Source organism: Thermobia domestica, chromosome 1, assembly GCF_964235325.1.
Source record: "Thermobia domestica chromosome 1, izTheDome1.hap1.1, whole genome shotgun sequence".
Taxonomy (NCBI): Eukaryota; Metazoa; Arthropoda; class Insecta; order Zygentoma; family Lepismatidae; genus Thermobia; species Thermobia domestica.
The window spans coordinates 321,245,597-321,269,210 of NC_137454.1; the positions used below are offsets into that span (position 1 = coordinate 321,245,597).

Below are 23,614 nucleotides of genomic sequence, written 5' to 3' on the forward strand. Positions count from 1 at the left end.
ACAATCGTTTTACAACTTGGATTTCATGGTATGTTTAATTGTGATTTCACTGTTCGATTCCTTGGGGTACGGGCTCTCTACATTCCGAACTTGGATGCGTTACTGTTGCTTGGAGCTATGCTCTAAGCTGGTGACTCGGGCCATTCAAAGTCGCCTAGCACGGTTTTCCTTGAATTCTGCGTTGGACGACTTTAATCATAAAAATCTATTTCCGTTGCGCGTTACATCAGAAGGAAGAGCAGGACAAGGCTATTTGCTCAAATTTTTCTAAGTATACTTGAAACGTACCGTATGTAATGTCAAATGGTTAAAAATTAGAAAATGAAGCCATTGTTACGCTTAGAAGTGTAGATTCTTAAGCAGATTGCGCCACTTCTGTTGATTGACTATCTCTAAACTGTCTCTAGTTATATCTGTAACTGATAACTACTATGCTTATTAGTTCAGTCATTGTGCCAAGATATATGAGATCAAAATTATCATGCATCAATATGCATACACATAACAAAATTCGATTCAACCTTTGTTTTCTCCCGTATCTCCTGTACTCACATCCATATAATCTTTAGATGCTACTCGTAATTGCCAATAGTCAACATTGTACAAGATTTGTTTCCACACAAGATCTAATCTCCACTTTTCATTAGGTAAACAGTAAAACACTATAGTAAAATCACATTCAATTACTTCCATGGATTATCGAACACCTTATCCAATTAATAAACTGACTAAAAACAACTGTTTTAACTCTCTCAACAGCGAGAGAGTTATATATTCTTTAACATTACGTGCATACTTAACTTACGAGGGAAGGGCGCGATGTCACTTAGAGATAATTGCACCAAATTAGGTGTAGGAGTAGGTAATGGGAATAGAAAAGAACGTGTGGAAGCATTTGTTTCGCAGGAATTCAGAATCAGAAATAATGGGTCCTACAGTTCAGGAGAAGTATGGCCTGTCAATCACATATTGATGGGACGGAGCGTTTACTCGCTGTTGCGGCCAATGCAGAAAAAGTTGAATAAAGTAGAATGAAAACAGAAAAGATGAGCTGAACAGAAAATGAGGCAATATCCGCTCTCAGTGAGGTATGCATCACTTAGTTAGCCTAATGAAATGAAATTAAGAAAATAAAGAAAATATATACATAGAAATAAATCGATGTCACGAAACGCTCATGGTCACTTTGTGTTCACACTATTAAAGTGCAGTATTTGTGAAACATGCGTGAGTTATATTTGGAGTCTTGAACGAAGTTGCTGTTACGAGGCTGTTTCTGTCAAATACATTTTGCTGCTTTCAAGTGGTGAGTAGACCAAATTTAAATATTTCCTTGATCCTTTGCGTTAATATAGTTGTGTTAATGAACAGTCTTGTATGTATTCAAACGGTTATTTTTGTTATGGTCGTTCACAGTAGTTCCCATTTTAAACATCACTAATTCCGAAATATATATATTTAAATTTTAATCACAAACACATAATGATGAATTTTGGTGGGCGCCACATCGTAGATATCAAAAACCCGTACAAATGTATTCAGATAATATTGGTAGGTTCAAACATTTAATACTTGCGTACTGACAACATCTTAGTGTGAAGAAATACAGCAACTTCCTTCCGACCCCTTCTCTGGAAAACTTCTGGCGACACCCATGATTAATTTGTATATATATTTTCTTTATTTTCTTTATATCACTTCATTAAGGTAAATAGTAATGCATACCCAATTGTTAACGGCAAGGGCAGGGCAGTTGATAGATTTAGAATCCCGGCATTCGCCTGGTGGGACTGAGGGCGGATATTGGCTCATTCTCTATTCAGCTCATCTTTTCTGTTTTCATTCTACTTTATTCAACTTCTTCTGCATTGGCCTCAACAGCGAGAAAACGCTCCGTCCCATCAATATATGATTGACAGGCCATACTTCTCCTGAACTGTAGGACCCATTATTTCTGATTCCGAACGCTGCGAAACGAATGCTTCCATACGCTCTTTTCTATTCCCATTACCTACTTCTACAACAAATTTGGTGCAATTATCTCTGAGTGACATCGCGCCCTTCCCTCGTTAGCACTCTAATCCAAGCCTGTCTCATATATATATATATATATATATATATATATATATATATATATATATATTGCACATTTAAACTCCTTTCTCGACATGTAGTAACGACAAATAATAATGCATTCTACTGGTATATAATTTAGAAACTCTCAGCATAATATTACTTACACACACCTACACCCACATCCACACACACACACACACACACACACATATTTTATATATATATATATATATATGCGCATTTTTTTAAGAGTCTTACCTGATTTTTTTGTGTAGGAATCAGCAAAGGCCAGGCACTGTATAGCTTCAGAACTTATATTCTCTAAACTGGACATACTAGAACTTCTAGATCTTGAAAATGAGCTATCAAGTTTGTCTAAATAGAACAACAACAAAAAAAAGTATATTAATAATAGAATTTTGTTAACAGTACATGCACGATAAAAAATCACAAGCTCATGCAATGCTCACAAGCCGCACAAAGCAAACTTTAAGTATTCTAGGTATTTTAAAACTTTATCTTATTTTGAAACTTTTATCATATTTTTGACAAATATCACACACACACACACACACACAAATATATAATGTATATTTCTATACAGATTTAATCTTAAATTATATTATGTCAATGATGAAATCGTAATAAAGGGTAACTATATTAACATATACAATACGTCCAGTTAGGCCTGTAAAATAACGAACTTTTTTGTAAGCATATGAATAATTCAAAGCCTCATATTTAGTAATGGTTTTCATTTCACATATTAATAAAAATTTCGCGTGTCGTAAATATACTTGTACAAAAACGATCCACGTACACGGAATCACTATGTTATTAAGGTGCTACTTCATACTGTAGCTTGGGAGAAAACTACTTCATTGGTCGATCCAGTTCTACATTCTAAACTATCGAGAGCTGTTTTAAGTATGTTATACTGAAATTACTCTATATTTTCACTATTTTATTTTCGATTGACCAGGAGTTTAATGGGGAGACGTCAGCAAAGAGTGTATAAGTTCAGAACGAAAACACTTATTTACCGGCTAGTAATAAAATGAAAACAATAAATCACAAATTAAAAAGTGAAATTTACAAAGACAAAATAAATGTAATCGTTTCTCTAATATGGTTAAAAATTGATCTATAGCTGATAAATTTTGACAGCTTTAGAGCTGATAAATTGAGACAAGAAAAAATACTTCTGTTCTGGAAACAATTAGAGAAATTCCAATATAATCGTAGAAATCGATTGCTACGGAAAAGAATAAGCCCATTTTTATATTTATGAGAAGTAATATTATGAAAGCGAACAATACATAATAAAAACAAACTATAATATATATATATACCAACTGAGTTTACAAGGAAAAAAGTCAACCCTTATTACTTCGCATCATTGACATCGACACCGTCATTGATCTTTTGTCCAAAAGACAACATAAACTCACTAAATACGGGAAAGAACGAAATATAAACCACTTTGAAAACAAAAAGTTTTTTTTTTTTTCGTATTTCTCGTTCGAATTCATTCTTTACCACCATGAGAAGCTTTACTAGAAATTTTGTACAGAACATAATTACTTGCTGTAACTTCGATTTTGTTCATTAGAGTTTGGCGTGTTTTCTTTTTCTTTTTTTCTCCGAGGCTATATGAGATGTGGACTACCACTAATAGGTCTTTTATTCGAGGCTAGCGTCCCTCGAAAATTCAAAAATAAAGCAACTGCGTTAGACATTTGACCACGAAGCGGCACTTTTACAGTTCATGGACTTTTTCCAAATATTCGTGTGAAAATCTCATGCTTATTATGCACAAAAGGTAAAAGCAAAAAGGAAACCTAATCCCAGTCAGAGTAAGATGCAGAAATTTGCTTTTACTACCCCCGTTATGATTAAAATATAAGACAAAATAACTATTTTGTTTGTAATTTCATACTTCATTGTTTTTAAAGGGTTCACCAATAAGAATTTTAAAATGAGATAGAATGAAAACTACAAATGATAACGAATATATTATTATTATTGTGAAAAGCAGTCAATAACATTATGTTTTGAAGATACTGTAAAACGTCTTCATCTGCTACAATGAGTGGAATGGATTACTCTGGACTTATTGCACGAAAAGTTTCCCGGACTCGTTCTGTCAAGAAATTTGTTATATGAACTGGTGCTCAGATCATGTCATCTCTCCGCATGACTTGTTTTCTAGATGTTATCTCAAGTCTTAGGTCTATGAAAATAAGCCACGAACAATTTGTAAACTGGAAGGGAGCATTCAGAGTTCAAATGCAAAATTTATCGCGCAAATACGAGGTGCATTTCAAAAGAAAGGGCCAATATTTTATTATAACCGACTGGCAATAGTGATCGGATCACGCTTGCGCAGTAACATCACTTGGTCCATTGGCTATCAAACAACGGGAGATCTTAAGTTGACAAAACCAGAGCACCACAGAATATGACATCACTAAATGTGATAGTAAGTTGAGCAGTGTTTGCAACTGATTTGGTGTCAACTTATTAATTTTATACTAGAGTAACAGACCGGTAAAGAAAATATGTTTAAAAATGATTATCTGTTAATGAAGTAATATACTTAAAGAGATATTTGTATATTTGTATGAAAATATAGCATTTCCACACGAGATATTTGATGATGCTCCGCGAAAGATTTGTTCCAAAAAAAATTTGGAGATCCATAATATATAATTGACATAAAAATTAATGATAGGTCTACATCATATTAATATGTGACAGGCCCTTATCCATGGGGTCTAGGGGGCGGGCCCCTCTAAATTTTCACGGTACTGATCCCCTAAAATTTTCACAGTACGCTTGCAAATGAACTATAACAGGGTGCAAAATTTCAAAGTCAGACGCACTCGCCAATCCAAAAATAATGGTCGCCAGTATCTCTCACGTACAAATTGAGATGTCCCCCCCCCCAAACGGCCTTTGGTTTGACAAAGAAAGACTTCACATTCCGTGTTTTCTCTCACTCAGTGACAATTATTTTCTTACGAAACAGAAAATGCGCTGCCCTGTGAGTTCAGGCAGAAACCATTCCTACTGAACACTGGTCGCCAGCTCTAAATTTCTAGTTGAAAATTTGTACGCCGAGCTATAATATGATGATTAACTATAATACGTTTGGATCGGGACTCCCTCCCAAACTTCTACCGGGTTTCCCCTAGATTTTTGAGCTGGCTACCAGCCTGTGACAGAGCCGTAACTTGAGGAGGGAGAGGGCAAATGCTTCCCCAAGGAAGCTCCCCGCCGTTCGAGGGGACCCATTTTAAGACAACATTTTCTTACTCTGTATACGATACGAACATGAAATTATAAATGAAGCATCGAATATGTCTACTGTATTACATAAACAAAACAACACATAAAATATAAATAAAACAATAATGAGTCGTGGGCCCATTTCAATAAAAAAAATAATTCTATTAGGGGCCCTAAAAGTAATGTTTATTTGTATGGGTTTGATATTTGTCAATTTTGCCCTCTTAATTCATTTGTCATGTATGGAACGGGATCGAAGGTGTAATTAACGACCCGGGTCCATAAAGATTAAGAGAAAGATGGAAAGAGGGAGCCCAAGCTTAGAGAAACAACTTTTTTCTAGGAGAATCAAATACGCGTATTAATGCTTACCCCCTCCCAAGAAAACAATCTAAGTTACGGCGCTGGATAAATGGATGCAGGTGTAGAATACATAAACATAAAAACAGTAATTTATGATTAAAATGAATGATTGCGTGTGAAAGAGGACTGTACTACTAATTTTTAAAAATTATATAACGTTTACTGTATGTAGAAAACGATGGTGCTGTCCTATTTTATGAGTTTGAATTTGCAAAATTTACGAAAGAAGTATGTAATATATTTCTCGGGTTCTCTAGGATTATGGGGACCAAAACTTAGTAAAAACAGAATGTTTATAGGTGGAATGAGTTCATGTTGCGGAAAGATAATTGATATGTGAATAATTTGTGAACTGAGTAGACTGGAAATGCCGTGTGCTGAATGGAAAATTTTGCAATTACTATTTGCTATTAATTAGAATGGACAAATATAACGTACATTGCGGCGTTCTAACCCGTCTTCGCTTGCTAGCGCTCGCTCGTCAATATTTATTTATTTATTTATTTATTGATACAAGTCATGGACATTACCGGCATCTATGGCCTTAAGCACGTTAGGTTGGAGGGATGACATCCTCGGCGAGCACGCAATCATGGTAGGGAGGAGGGATATAAGGAACGGATAAGGAAAGAAGCGGCCTGAGGCCTGTAAATTAGATACCATCCCGGCATTTACCTGGTGTGAATGAGGAAATCCCAGGAAAAACCTTATTTAGGACAGCTAGCCTGAAAAAGGTGTTACACCTTTTCGACCGACTGACCCTGCCGGAAATCGAGCCGAGGACCAAAAGCGAGAGCATTAGCGACTACTCATGCTCAGCAATACTGTCTGAAACTCTTTAGTTAGTGGTATGTTTGGCTTTAGGTAGATTAACCTCAAAAACATTTAAGAAAACAGCAATGATTTCCAAAAAAAAAAAAAAAAAAAAAAAAAAAATGCTTTCTCCCAGTAATCTGACATATGGCTAGTTTTCAAAGCACATACTGAGAAAAAAAAATGTAGGTAGCGTACTCAAAACGGTAGGTTACATGCGTAATTCCTGTAGTTTTTAGACTTAACGTACAGCAAACGTATAACTGAAAACGCATGTTTTATAATACTTACTTTAAGTATAAATGTTCCATCTATACGTACTTTCCGTATGAAACAATATAGGTGGTCAGGATCTCACATACAAATCAACGCAGAATGTCCATAGTAGAATAGAATATAGCAGCAGAATGTAACATAGGTGATATACGGAAAACTGTTAGATGTCAGACATCCTGCAATGGCATGATCTAACATCTAAGGGCAGTGCGTATGTAGCATATGCTCCATACTGATTTCTGTAGTAAGCAAGAGGATTTTGTATATTTATACAATATACCGCTGTCCGGAGAACGGATTTTTCTTAGTGTGCAGTTCATAAGCAAGGGCGCCCATGTTGGGGTTTCAAAGGGGGCAAGTATAAGCGACGTTTCAAATATAGTTTCAAATTTTGCTGTAAGTAATGTAAAAATTCTATTGGGTCTTCAGTATTCCCAAGTACAAGTTCCTCTTAGGGGGCGAGCGCCCACCTTGCCGCCCTTGATGGGCGCCCTTGTTCATGAGTAATGCAGTTATGTGGGTGCTGAACTTGTGGGTTCAGTATTTCTTGATAAATCCATTAAATGTTGTGCGTGTAATCCACAACGCACACAGATATAGGCGGGAATTCATGTCACTTAAGGACCTCCCCATATTAAGGCAGTAATAAATGCGAAAATTGTCGATAAGTGATTCGCCTACTTTGATTTTGCGAATAGTTCGTACTATGTGCGACTTTGTCCATGCGGCGTCTAGGGTATGGTGGACGTCGATAAGCTAATAAAACGAAATACTTCAAAAGTTGAAACGGTGGGTGCATAAACGTAAACCTCGTGTAGCTTAGGTATAGGCTGCATAATTACTTTATTACATCAGTGTTAATGTGCATTTTTAAATTGGGATAGAGCAGTTTCCGCAGTTCAGCTCAACAATACGTGGACAAATTCATATTAGTTTGAAACCCACATTTCTCGATGAAAATAGCGTCATCACGCCTTCTAGACTGTACATGTGTTGGCGCATGCCAGTGATCCACCAGGAACAGGTAAAATTCAGGGGCGTTACAAGAGATAATTGTTCAAAAATTACATTTAAAAAAAATATGGGTGCACACTTAGTAGTAGTAATAGTAATAATGATAGTATAGTAGTAGTAAGGCAGTAGTAGTGGAGTAGTAGTTTAGTAGTAGCCAGGCCCGCAACCAGAGGGGGCCAGGTCCCTCTAAACTTTTTGTGGCCCCTCCAGACTTCAATACAAAATTTTATTATTAATACATAAAATACAATTTTGATATTTGTAAGATAATTTTAAAGACTTGGCCCCCCGTAACATATTCACGGTCCTCCCAAACCTTTGTAGCTGGTTTCGGCCCTGGTAGTAGCAATGATAGTATAATAGTAGGCTAATAGCAGTAGTAGTAGTAGTATAGTAAGGCAGTAATGGTAGTAGTTGACTAGTAGTAGTAATAATAGTATAGTAGTAGTAGTAGAGTAGCAGTAGTTCGGGTTAGGTTAGGGTAGGTTCAGGCAGCGAAATAGTCTATTTCAAGTCCCTTGTACATTAGTTTGCAGCCCTGGAATAACGCCCTTATGGAGAGTTTCATAGAATTAAAGCAACATCTTATTGCTGTATCTATGTTCACAGATGACTTACATATTCTGCGCCTTCATAAATAAATTCCCTAAACATTTATCTTTTGTTCGGAATTAACACCTTTTACCTGTAAATTGTAATTTTAAAAATGTCCACGTATTCTTAATCCCGTTTCTGCCACTCCAAAACACTTACTAAACCTACAAGAGTTCATTTGGTGCTAAAATAAATTGATATATCATGAATGTCAGTACACTTATAAAATAGAACATAACTGAGGAAACCTGAAATTTCAATTTTGATACACGTATCAGTGCGCAGCACGAAATGAGATTTTAAAAAAAAATCCCGGCGTTCTTCCCGCCTTTGATGGGACAAGCCGCAATTATTTACGCATTATTCAGTGCATTGTTTGTGTATAATCTTGTTCGTTTGTTGAACGTAAAACGCAACTCACACAACCGCTGTAACAACATAATGTGTTTTTTATTCTCCACTAGTATACGAACAAATTCCAGGTATGTCTTAAATTATAATCCACCTTGGCATATTATCTCAGCAGTAATACTGTCAACAGAGCTGCCTTGCTTATGGATACACTGCGCATTAAGTGCTCCAGGGTAGTGACGACATTAAGTGACGTCATGTCCTGTTGCTGTGGTTATGTCAACTTAAGAACTCCCATCAAACAACCATAGTTTCGTCAGTCATCTGTTTGTTTTCGTGTGTGCTGGAGCGTGTTAAAATGGCTGCGCGCATACACAATCCCGCCTGGTGCGAGATCCGCTCTGAGATTAGATTTCTTTATGTCAAAGGACAAAGTGCTGCTGAAATTCATAGAGAATTGTGTGCAGTGTACGGCGACAGTGTAATGAGTGAAGGAAAGGTACGGCAATGGTGTCGTGCATTCAAAGAAGGTCGTACAAATATTCACGACGAAGAGAAGAGTGGAAGACCAAGCATTCAGACTGACGACTTGGTGCAGCGAGTGAATGAAAAAGTTAAAGAAAATCGTCGCCTCACCATTACCGCTCTACACATCGAATTTCCAGAGGTTTCACCAACAACATTGTTTCGAATTGTTACAGAAACATTAGGATATCAGAAATCGTGTGCCAGATGGGTCCCTTAGGATGCTGAAGTGGCTGAACTCCCAGGCGGCGAACTTCTATGCAGAGGGTATTAAAAAAACTTGTGCCACGGTACAGAAAGTGCTTGAAAAATAAAATGGATATGTACTTGTTTTTACCCAATAAAACAATGCTGCTAAACTTATTTACCTGTTTCCAATTAAATATCGGCTCTTTCTTTTGAAATGCGTCTCGTATGTGTGCAAAAGAGGTGAAAAATTACCTTCAAAATCTCCTACTTCACCGAAGCAGAGGAGGACATTTGAATGTTGTTTTTCTTTAAATCATAATGCCACTGATTGCTTCTTGCAACAAAAGATATTGCGTTATCACAAGTACTTTTAATAATATCTCATTTCAAATATCTGACATTCTCACCCTTAACACCTTACTAAGGACTATTTTAAATACTGGAAAAATCGATATACTATGATTCTATAGGATTACACATATGGAGAAGCAAAACTCTTTCTTAACAAAATTGCTCATTTGTCAGCCACTTCTCACATTATAAAATATTAAAATCTGCTCCAATACGTTAAGTACATTCTTTTCTTTCTTAGAGACAGTTCACATATGGAACATGTAAGCGTGATCGAAGAAGTATTAGAATAACCCAATAGTGAAATTAACAGAATGAAAAATCGCGGTTATCGCAGTAACAATTTACTTTACTATAAAATCACAGTAAATTAAATTAAATGAAAAATAAAATCTTTAATTTTTAAGTCCCACGGTTATGCCGGCTAGGCTAAGGGAGACGATGATGATGAGAAATGAATGAAATAGTGGAATTAAGAAAGTGGGAGGAAACGAGAGAATCCCAAGAAAACCCACGCACACGGTGTTTGTCTACCACAAAGCTCACTTGGCACGATTTGGGATCGAACCAAGGACTCCATGCACTAGAAGTGAACGCTCTATCACTGAACCATCGCGGCTCCCACAGTAAATTAAGACATGGAATTAAATTCCTACATACAACAATACTTCAGAATTTAAAATGTCAGCTATATTAATCATTATACATAATAAAATTATTAATTTGAAGCGTGCAATAAACTTCTATCGAATAAAACCTTCAACAGCAGATTAAATAATTTATTCTTTTCTGTTAAAAAAGATATACTTAACACGCTGTTGACATTACCACTGTTACCACGCGCATTAAGAAAATAATTATATATTTTCTATATTACATGACACGAGCTAACTAAATACACATTGTATGTATTTTAGTGAACACAATTTCGTTCTTTCCCATCACACACACATGTTTATGTAAACACACAATTATTTCATGCAAGAAAATCAAATCATGTTTTCCACCCTAAATTAATATAACTTGCATACAAACATAAATATATATATTTGAAGTATATGTAGAAGTAAAACAATTAACGCCTGTTTCAATTTCTGGAGCAATGATGTGGTATTTTTTAAAAATACTTTTCAACTGCATACTCGGTAATAATAATTTTACTAGTAAAAACAGTATGTTTCTCTAAGCCGTACACAGAAAGATATTAAAATTGAAAAATAAATACTAAGAAAATGTAATTCGTATGAAGACTCATCAAATATTGAAATTAAAACCGAAAATTGCACAAATATTAGCCAATTTTGTTTTGTTTATATTCACTGTATCTGACTTAAGAAAACACAATTAAATTATGTTTTATTATTTAGTTAATTTTAGGTCAAGCAACACTAAAACTACAATTAAGACACTACAATTTGCATTAAGTAGCGAAAACTATTTCAGCACTAAGCATGACATGCAACTGCAGCAAATTCTTGATATTTTTTTTTAGTTTGTATATGAATAATTATTTAAAAGAAACATCTTTACATGTTTCACACACACACAGTTTTGTTAATAAAGACGTAATGCTAGCTAATACGTGTAATATTTCGTAAATATCAGAAGCGTATAATCGACTGGCTGTACACACTGCTCCATCATTATGTTTCCCGAAATTGAAACGGACTTTCTCAACATAAAGTATATGATGTAACAGTATATATAATGTTATGCTGTTGTACATACTAATAGGGGAATACGGTAGAGTATGTCATTGTCTTTAAGTTTACCAATGAACCAACGAAAATAACTAGAAAGCTTTGAATACGGTGGAAAACATTAGCTGAAGCTACATTTAAGAGACACACAGGCAGCCATGAAAATAGCAAAACCAAGCAGTAGCGACCACGGGCAAACAGCAAATTATATATTTTTTTTCTTTAGCACATCACTGATATAAAATGGATGTTGATTAAAGTTTGGTACAACAAGAAAAACATGAGGTTTATGTCGAAGCTTTCAACAGAGATAGTAGGTGCAACAGAAAAAGTTCTCATGCATTGAAAATGTGAGGCAAGTTAATCATGCACTTAATAAATATACAATATACAAGATATAAACAGAGTTGATAGAGAAAAAGTCATAGCAGTTCGGGGTCAAAATACACATCTGGCAGTACAAACAAAATATGGAGCCCAACCATAATTCTATATTATTGCGAGTTACTTCGAACTTCCCCCATTTTTTAAAAACAATATTTAAAAACATTTAGTGATGGCTATTTCCCAGCGTCCTTAATGAAGCAAATACTTTGGTGCTATTGTGATTCCGAGAAGTAAACGTTCATATTTATTTCATTTTTGAAATATGAAAAAGGGGACTTATTCCATTATATTTTGATTACTCACTGAATTGGTTATCTTCAATTCTTTTCTTGTATTCAACTCCACGAGTTGTGAAATAAATTGAAGAGCAGGACATAAAAAAGTAAGCTTATAAATAAAACACATTTTTTTCCATAAGATTGGTGATTCCCAACCTGTTTTATTCATCGAGGACTACCAGACTTTGAGGAAAGAAATGGTTTATCACACAGGCATGTAAATAGAAGAGAACTCCAGTAGTTTCACAAATAACACAGCTACGAATGATCACCACATAACACAGAGCATTTTGAATGTGTTTACACAATAGACAAGGGCACAAAGTTTGACGTTCTACAATAGTACTTTCGTGTAGACTGACACACTTCTCAATAGAACGAGGAAACAATATCCCACAATTTCACAGTGAAGTTTTGGATAGTACGTCACCTATTTCTACCTCATGCTTACTAACTAAAGAAAAAAGTGCTAATACTCAGCAAATAATAATGATTTTAACGTGTAAAACTACAAAAACAGAAATGCTTTCGTTTCAAAAACACGAGAAGTGAACCATTATAATAAAGCTTAAAGGGAAACTATGATACACTATTTCAATTTTTTAAAAAAAATACAAGAATAAAAATAGGATTCTTAGTCACACTGTTTCATTTTCCGTTTTATGTGGCCTTTACTGCTTCCAATCTTCTCTCATTGATTTTTGTACAACAGCAAAATATCTAATTGCTAGATCACTAATCTAAATAATACACTTATTTTATCACTTAAGGAAATGACAGGAATGACAAAACAATACGAAAAATACAAAAAAGTAAAATTTAATTTAATATCAAGTAAATAAACTTGAAAACAAGGAAAGAAAGAAAGAAAAATCAAATCAAATCTACAAATATCGTCTACACGGAAAACTACTAGCACCTGACATTCATGAAGATACTGTATAATATAAATAATGGGTGACGATACTACCAAAACTGCAATATTGCCGGCTTAATAGAAGATTCTGAGAGCGAGATTCACATGCCCGCAACAAGCCACCACTGCCACCACAACCGCCAGTTGACCCAGGCCCCGAACCTATTGACCCCTCCTCTGAGGAAGTGGTACTCAAACACTTCTGAAGCTTCCGGGTACCTTGCGACTTAGACCGCTTCATAGGTTCAGGCCTGCGTGGAGAACTTGTGCTGCCACCTACATTCTGTTTGCCCGCAGTCGGTGACACACACACACCATTTATCTACAGGAGTGCAAGGGCAGGATGTTTCAGTTAGTACAGCAGCCAGTATTATTCACAGATTTAAGTTTTACAGATCAATTACAATCTATGTATAAAACATTAAGTATTTTATGAAATAGACTGAAAGAATACTGAGAAATTGTAATCAAATTGAAGTGTAAAATGGCTATTAAAAGCAACAAGTGAAACTGTAGGTGCAAGCTAACCCCAAATTTATTCTCTAATTCCTAATGAAGAATCAGTTAATATACTGAAAAAAAATATATGAATCAAAAAGATGCAGAAAATTATCATAGTTAAATGATTTATATGATATCAAGCATTAATATTTTTTTGTCGTAGTTAATTTCAAAATACCTCTTTTGCATGTTTTGTATCTTTACGATTGTATTATATATTCAATATCAAATTGTACTTCTTCCGAAGTTAAAATTAAAATAAAATACTACTGTGAGAGGAAATGTTTCAAAATGATGATACTAACAAATTATTTCTATGAGGAAACTTTAAAAGAAATACGGCAGAATGAACAAGTTCTTAATATAACACAAAGAAATTAAATTAATAAGTACACTGTACTTTTTATCAACAACCATTGTGATCTTTCGATAAAAATAATTGTTTTTATATATAATTATAAAATAAACTATAACAAAGAATTCTTAAAGTTTGCTACCTAAACTGATTTCTCACATATTCTTCCATTTTTTTCCCCACTAAACTGAACACATTGTCTGGATAAGTATCATGCAATTTTTGCTTTCTATGGTGTATCAGTGTCGCTGTCAGGAAATTGCTATAATAAGTCTACATGTTTTAATCGAAATTTCTTTCATGAATGATCAATTTTAATATCCAAGTATCTATGAAACGCACAAAACATAATACACTATCCCAAACAAAACGGGCCAATGACATTCAAGGAAACAAACAAATATAAGAAAGACTGAAAGTATTATAGTTTCTAACAATTACCCCTCATCAAAAATAAATGTATATAGGACGTTCACAACGTATTCTCGAGATTTGACTACCTTCATTAGGGGTTAGAGAGTTAATCTGGGTAAGTCTGCAACTACTAGTTCATGTAAAATTCATTGTTTGCAAACTAAAATTTGGGGTTACTTCCTCTTAGTGGAAGTATTTTTATACTTTTTTTTTAAAATATATATATATATACGTTAAGATAATTACTCAAATTCTTTAATACAGAAAATTGGACAGATATTCTTCACATCCCTACAGTGCCAAAAGCTCATATGCCTTCGTCTACGCATGTATTAGGCTGCAATAAGACTAAAAATTCAGAATAAATTCAAAAGTGACCGAACATTGCAGGGTAAATATATACAATATTTCTTTCTTCAGGGTGCCACATTTATCATCACTAAGTAATGGCACAATTCTCTCTGTGTGTGTATATATTCGTAGAATAAGTAGAACTGCAAACCATTTCATCACTGCTCTCGTAACACAAGCATAACACACTTGTCAATCTGCAACAGAAATCTCTACTCTTCTTAAATACACTCTGCCTACTACAGTATCCCAATCAAAACCTGAAGTATTTACCAAGAACATGGATACCAAAAAGGTACTTAAGGCAGCTACTAGTGTCACCATCTGAATCCTTTAAAGGAAATAAAAAGATAATGAAAATGTTAGTCGTACAATAATAAAATTATTGCTATTATTTTTCTTTGTTTTCTTATCACCAATGGAAGGGAAGAATGTGAGTCTTCATTCTACTTGTGAACAGTTCCATTATAGCATGCTCCACAACCTGGAAATAAGTGCTCACGTTAGTGGGAAAGAAAAAGCCAATTTACGAATTCTTAGTTTAACCCCTTTAAAATGTTAGTGCTTCGTTAGTATTGGCTCCATGTTATAAATATAATACATTCTAGCAGAAAAAAAAGGATAGACAAGAACATAAATGTGAGGAAAATAAAAGAATAAAGGGTTATGCAGGGGATACTTGGGTGAAAGTTTGCCATTCCATCTGCACTACAGCCTTCAAGGGAAGTGTAAGTAAAAGCAACCAACAACCAATAAAATCTGCATTCTATTTACCTATATTACTAAGAGCAAAATATATGTATATATTTACACTTATTATTATTTAGAAATCTAAAATGAAAAAGAACTACGGTGCTGAGGGGGCAAGTAAACTTACTGAAACGTCGCATCAGATTTCCAAGATATGTCGATGATGTCGAGGTGGTTGTGGTACTGCTTGTCTCAACTTCCTTCCGTAAGTCCCTTACAGAAAGTTCTGTTTTGAGGGACTTCGGAGCTGCAGGTATCTTGCTCTCCCTTCTGTCATGTATTTTCTTTTTACTATTTCTTGGAGGCCGAATAGGTCTACCTTCACTGTCAAACAACGGCAGATCCTTTGGTCTGTTTTGTTTATCACAGGTTTTCAAAGAATTATCTTGAGATGTGTCACCTTTAACCTGATCGTCATTGTCTTTGGTATCACTACGCACTTCTTCACTTAGTCTGTGTGTAGAAACGGATTCTATCAACTGAAAACTTTCATCTTTATTTTGTGTCAATTCGCTTTTGTTTTCATCACACTGAGTTTGAGCATTTGGAATGTTTCCTGCTGCAGAATCAGAAATCTCATTTTGAGTACACGGAGGTTCTAGAGAACTATCCGGTTCTGTTGGAGAAGACATAGGACTAGAATCCGAGAAATAGAATACTGAGGCGCGTTTATTTTTGCCAGTGGGTTTATTACCAGTACTGCATATATTGGCGGATACAGAAAATGTGTGCTTTAGTTTGGTGTCCACTTTACTTAATCTTTTCTTAAGGCCAAATCCTTTCCAGGAATGACTTCTTCTACGATCAACAGAAACTTCTTTTTGTTCAGCAATACTTTCTTTCCTAGACATGTCTAACAAAGCATCACTGGAACTATCGCGACGGATTGTTTTCCTCACTTCCACGTTTTTTTCATCAAGTACTATTGCCTCTTCTGCCGTTTCAACTTCTGGAGACGATACCACGGTTGAAACTTCAGACAAATATCCTTCCGGTGTGTTTATATCTCTTATTGATGTTTGTGGTTCTTTAGTTTTGGCATCACATTCTTCTTTGGGTTCTCTGACCTCTACTTTGGCTGCATCTACAGATGTTGTAGGCAGCTTGTGCGCTTGAGCCTGAGGCTCTTCAGAAGGCTGGAATATGTCAGGAATAAAACAGTAAAATAAACTAATCAACAAGGTCGGGTATAAGTTAAAATCAAAAGAATAAATAAAAACAAAAAAGAAAATATAGTAGAAAAAGAATTTAACAGCAGGAAAATGTATACCCTTTCTGGTAAAAAAAAAAAAAAAAAAAAAAAAAAAAAAAAAAAAAAAATGCTACAGGTTCAGTAGTATAATTCACGATACAAGGAATTCCAGGATTCTTTCATTATTAATTATTGTTCTCTGCTAACTTTCAAGTAACGTATTTTAATTATTTTTTTTAAATACTGCACAAAATACTAGAATAAGTGTATAGCAAATTACAAAACGATGTTGAAACTCAGGATAATAAAATATTTGACATTACAAAAGAATATTTTAAGAAATTTTTAAATGACAATTAAAACTGACAAACATGAACAGTTCCATCAAATGAACTCATTTATTACCTAAATGACAACATATCGTAAATCCTACCTAGTTTCGCTTTCAGTCAACTGCATTTTAAAGTGAATACATCCGCATTACATTTAAAGAAATAATAATAATTATTATTAAGTATTTTTCAGATTATCACTTCATCATAAACAAAAATAAACTAAGAGACACCAAGTATCAAAGCTTTTAATAAATGAAAGTGAATCAAATTTATTTATAAATTCATAAATAAATTTTAAATTAATCAATTTACTTTAAAAATGTATGAATTATTTAGTCAAGAAGAAATAACATAAATGTACTCTTAACGACAATTGCGGATAGCAACAAGGAACATGCTTAACACTAGGAACATAAACCTTAAAAAGATATGTGAATATGAAACACGAAATAACACAATAATATTTTGCTTCTTTATCAAAAATGCAACGATACATGCAAAATTATCTTTTTAATATAAAATGTAACTGATGCTTTATCATTTATTATTTTTCTTTACCAGAAATGGGTAACTGCATAACAAAACTAAAATAGCAGATAAAAGAAAGAAAAAATAAGTAATAAGCAAACTACTCGAATATATCCCTCCAGATCTGCACTATGCGATATTGGAAAAGGATGCACTTACTTCTCCCACCCTGTCAGTTAGTATTTATTGTAAGTAAGACCCGCACTTACTATAGACTCACTTTTCAGCAAATCTTCTACTGCATCTCACTGAAAGTACTACTAATGCATTTTCCATGCAACTAAAAAAAATACAGTACACTACTTACGCAAAAGAAAAAGCATGTTCTGTTGCAGAATACTCATTTAGTTCACAATTTTACAAACTCTGCACGTAAATTCACGATGTTCGATTCAGATATTTTACATTATAATACAGGCAAGGCGAAGAGGCCAGCAATCGTTTGAAGAATGTCTTTCTAGAGTAATTACATGTCAAAACTGTAAATTTACCTCAAACTTGATGAATTTTGAAGATAAAATCTTTCCGCATGGTAGGAACTCTTTCACGAATTACTTTACGAACTAAAATTATAAAACGGAGAAACTAGCTTTTTACAGTAAAATTACTTTAACTACTGACATAAATATTTAGGTAACAGAAAAATAACTTCAGATTTAACTTTATTTGTATTTTATCCCTCCACATCCTTCCCATCTTAGTTTAGAATTTTCTTTATTTCTTTTCTTTTTAACCACACCTACTACTCGAAATATTTTCATGATTTGCTCGATTGTAAAAATTATTTGCGATTTTAACAACGTATCAACATTGTTTGAAGATTTAACAACTTTTCTTCCTACAAAAGAGAACCTCATATGTTAAATTTACTTCCATATAAGTTTAACACATTGTATCAGATTATTAGATTGAGGGAAAAAAATATGAAATTTTAGGAACTCAACCACGACAGTGTTAAAGTTATGCACGATATTCAGTGAAAAACATAGTACAAGAAAGTCTGTATTTCATAGTAAACACGTATGGAATCAAGATGTAGATTTTCGAAAGAGTATTAAAAACATCTTTGAAAACGGCACTATTACAAGAAATACAGTTGAAGATGATCCTGGAAAATATATGGTACTAATTCTAATTGAATAGCTACTTTTCTCAATAAAAACAAACATGTTTTTCTTACATACTACAAACAGTCACGCTTCAAGCACATATCTGAAGGGTCTCTTTTTTAAAAAAAAAAAAAAATACTGCTAAAATAAGTAAAACAACACTAAAGGAGCCAATACTATAAACCACACTAAAATTACGTACTCAAATAAAATAAATTATATATTTTTGGAATCAATTTCCTGCAATAAACATTTATTTGATTTTTCCTTGCATGATTCATCCTGATAAATTCAATGTAAACATATTAAAAGCATTAACACATTGTGACTTGTAAATATCTAAATAATTCAAAAAGCAACTACTATAACGCCTTCACAAATTTCATGCACTCAAAATTAATGAAATACATATTTTGAAAGATTTGACACGTAATATTTTTCAAAATATGTCGTGAAATCACAACCAATAAACAAATAAACATCTAATAAAGAATATATATTGATAACTCTTTAAGATATTAAACATATTGAAAATGTGATGTGGAACAATTAAATTCATCTTCATAAAATTAAAAAGAAAATTCTTAAAAATTAGATAACAGTACAATTACAGTAACCGACGCAAACACTAAACAATGGAACGAGGAAAGTGTTGAACCAACCTGATCTGTGCTTGGCGATCGACATCTGTCATCCTGTTCCCGAGAGTTGTTGTCACTTTGATTACGTTTCGGTGATCGAGGCACTCGCTGGTATGGATCTGCTGAACCATACAGCTCAGGCGTACCCATACTTCGTAAACAACATTTTTGTACAATATCGACAATAACTAATCCAGAATCATTGCCATAAGCCATGCTGAAAAGTAAAAAAATATATAAAATTAAAATATCGATCAAAGAAACCGTATTAACTATGAAAGTAGAGTGTTACTCGTTTTCGGTATCTAAACAGTTCAGCACAATTAGAGAAATTCTAAGTGTGAGAAAGAAATAAAAATAAGGTTACAACCAGAGAAAAAAAAAAGTAGGAAAAAAGGCAAACTTGTGCGCTATTGAATGAAATGTTACTAAAAGAACTCATCAAACGCTTTAATGTAAACGAAATGAAATTAAATCTTAAAGTTTTACGTCCCACGGTTATGCCAGCTAGGCTAAAGGAAACGGTGATGATGAGAAATGAAGAAAATGGTGGAATGAAGAAAGTAGGAGAAAACGGAAGGACCCCGAGAAAACCTACGCACATGGTGTCTGTCCATAAACGCTTTGTGTACTCTTTTCCGTTTATTAAGTACAAATGTGGACATCATAAAAGGGGATTAGAAAAATATAGTTCGAAGTGTGGATAATACTAAAATAGAAATGGTACTAAGATCCTTCTTCCCCGTTATACTTTCATTTGTTTGTGTACAAACACTTTTTCCATATCAGTTTCGGTAACAAATTTGCTACCAAGAGTTAGTGAGAGGGGAAAATTAAAAATAGTGAAATTATGTTTAGAACAGGTATATTTACATAAAATAGTATTACTTCATTTTATCCTCTATATGAGCAAATGTAATTTCTTCAGTATTTACGATGGATATGTTCAATCTTGATCACGAAGATAGAACAAAGTTGTTTTAAAAGTTTTGGAGACAAAATGAAGATATGGAAACTGAACTAAAAGGTGTATAATGTATATGACACAGTTTGGCCACATAATAGAATTCTATGCTTTTGATTAAATTTAGTGAATGTATATATTCTATTAATAAGTTAGAAGAGCTCCTCCGTGGCTAAGCGGTTAGCGTACGCGCCTTTGGCGTGGGAGACCCGGGTTCAATTCCCGGCGGGAGCTCATGTGGTTCGGATTCCACGTTAATCAGTAGGTCCACGTCTCATATAGCCTCGCTGCTGAAAGGGACGCTAAACTAAGATCAACTCAACTCATTAATAAGTTAGTGCGTGAATATTGCAACAGTGTAAATAAATATTGGAAAATTTCACGATATGAAGATAAACAGCCCAAGATGTAGGTAAAACGTGGTTCTTCGACTACAAGGCAAAATGACTTAATTACAGGATTCCAGTAATTAAATATGTGCCGAAATCATCGTCCTATAAAAAAAGAAAAAAAAAGTTTTTTTTTTTTAAATCTTTTATTATATCATCATCACAGGCATTCTGCAATTATTGGCAACTCACTTGCTGCAACTGAGAAGCTCCAAGGACTTCCGCTAACCTCTTTGGCTTCACGTACAATTTTCCTGTTTTGATATCGTCCATCGATTGTTGTCTCCCTCGTCCCGTCTTTCTTTTTCCTGCCACCACACCCTATAGCACGTTCCTCATGATACAGTTCCTTCTTAGACAATATCCCAACCAGTTTCTCCCAACCGTTATATTTAACTCTTCTCAATAGTATCTAAAATTGTTCTTTTCTCCCCTTCCATTCCTAACACCCTCTCATTCGTTTTCCGTTCGACCCAGCTAATTCACTCCTTCTTCTCCACACCACTTTTCGAAAGCTTCCAGTCGTTTCTCATCATTTTTGTATAATGTCCATGTTTCTAACTCATACAGTACACTTTTTTCAACTCTTTATTCAAAGTTCCACACAACAGTTTTTTCTTCCTCCTAAAGACATCTTTTGCCATTCCTATCCTGGCTTTTATTTCACGTGCACATTTCATACCATTACTAATAATACAATCCAGGTACTATATATAAAAGTGTACTAAGCAAAAATGAAAGCATTCTGAAAAGGTTATATTATATATATATATATATATATATATATATATATATATATATATATATATATATATATATATATATATATATATATATACTGTTTTGTAAAATTGCCGGTTAGAGATTTATTATTCCCAATTACTGAGTTTACTTTTATTGTGTAAATTACAATTATCCAACAATGGTATTCATATTTTATCTACATTACTTCGGCTGGAGTTTAGTTTAGATCTTCTTTTCAGTTAATCCAAACAAGCGCTATTCTATTAAGTTTGCTGTTAGACTTGAGCGCTTCCAATTACTTTGTTGTATCTTCTATAAATGGTTAATCACTTAGATTTACTAATTTTTAGTGAATGGTTAATTTCTTATATTTAATAATTTAAACCTAAGATACCATACAGGATACGATAACGCTATGATAACATGTAGCAAATATGTCTAAGACACAACACCAATACAATTAAAATCCAATACACGAGGGTTGTATTCTTTAAAGAGTTATTATATTACCGTTCAAAGAAGAAGAGGAAAGGGTCAAAATTGAATCTATTAATACATATTTGGGAAAAATAAACGTGTGTGTATTTCTACACTAGATTTCGTTTTATGATCTCAGAAAATAATCACCAAAACAGTTTTGTGATTTAAGCTCATGAAAACAACAAATTGGTCTTACTTTTCGTGCTTCTTAATCACAAACAGCAATCACAATCGAGCTCTTCATTATCAGCACTTGTATTTATTATTAGGATAAGGGGGAAAAATGACAGACCACAAAGGTTAAGGCAAGTAAAGATTCGACAGAGACAAACAAACATTAAAAAATGAACTAAAATGTAATGGAATTTCAATATCTGAACTGAAATTTAGTTCGGGTATACCACACGAAGGCTGTATCACACAGTGTTTGTCCGTAAAGTAATGAAACTGGCCATCGCGCGGTGCTTCAATCACCAGCAGCGATTGGCGGAGGGATTTGAGGTGGGGCTCTAAGCTTAAGTAACGCACCGGGTGCAGTCACGTTCGAGCTCTGACGCAGTGAGAATCACGCATGGCGCAAAAGCTGTTTTAGAGATTTGTCACGGCAGAGAATGTGAGAAATGGAGCGTTCGCTGGAGCAGTGCTACGCGATTATAGGAGATTTTTCACTTTGGCCACATTTTTGTTCACACCACTCGTTGAAGGACGTCCAGATCGTTTCATGTCTGTCCGTTCTTGAACTCACTGAACCACCGGAAAACCTGGACCCTTGACAAAGTGTCGTCTTTGTAAGCCTCCTTGACCAAGGAAAGCGGTCTCGGAAGTGGTTTTGTTCAGGTGAAAGTATAATTTAATCGCGTTCTTTGTCGTGACAAAAACAGCTTTTGCGCCACATGTGATCTGCGTCAAAGCTCGAACGCGACTGCCACCCGGTGCGCTGTTTAATATAGACTCCCCACCATAAATCCCCGCCGGGGAGCGCGCTGCTGGCCAGTCTCATTACTTTACGGACAAACCCTGTATTCCATGACATGCAGCAGGATGTTGTTACTACCTGAGTCTAAATATAGAATGAAAAAAATTACCCCATATTATCACCAATTACGCTAGTATCTTGATACTAGTATTTTACTAGGAAATATCAGACATAAAATCAATATAATCAAAGTATAACAATACAGTCTCCTACTATATTGCTCACTCATCACTGCCAGGTCATACTACTATACGTAGAAACGCGAAATTTGGACAAAATACTTCTTTTGTCACTAATGCACGAGATACGAAAGGACTTTTTTGACACACTGTCCTAAGGAGCGTATAGGGCGTTTAAATCTTCTCTCAAAAATTCAGCATATCATGAATCCCTGAAGTTTGAGAGCTGGAAATCGCCAGGAAACTCCTTTCTAAGGAAGGAAAAGTGAAGGGGGAGGCTTCTATAATATTGGTTCATTCCCATTTGGCGTATGGACCTTCCAGCAATATATATCTTATCTCACTCTCATCTTAGATATAGGCCAAATTGGTATTCTCGTTTGGCCTATTCCCGTTTTGCCTACACTCACTCGACGAGGGATATTTCGTAACTGAGATATTTTTTTTTTTCAAAGATTTATGAATAAGTTTATTTTTCAACGTCAGAAACAGCTGTGACGTGATTGACTGTGATTCTAGCAAAGTACGTGCCGTGCCACTAGTAGTTCCAAAGAACACAATTTCAAAACCGATATACGTTCC

At 34.4% G+C, this 23,614-nt stretch overlaps 1 protein-coding gene across 1 annotated transcript in view; it reads right to left on the minus strand.

Annotated features, from left to right (window-relative positions):
- Tomosyn (syntaxin-binding protein tomosyn) overlaps nt 1–23,614 on the minus strand; it is a gene marked incomplete in the record, with an annotated part of 588,696 nt that overhangs the window by 90,227 nt on the left and 474,855 nt on the right. Inside the window, 3 exon segments of the mRNA XM_081728737.1 lie at nt 2,335–2,451; nt 15,623–16,631; nt 19,322–19,517. Of these exon segments, the coding sequence (XP_081584863.1) occupies nt 2,335–2,451; nt 15,623–16,631; nt 19,322–19,517 (1,322 nt within the window).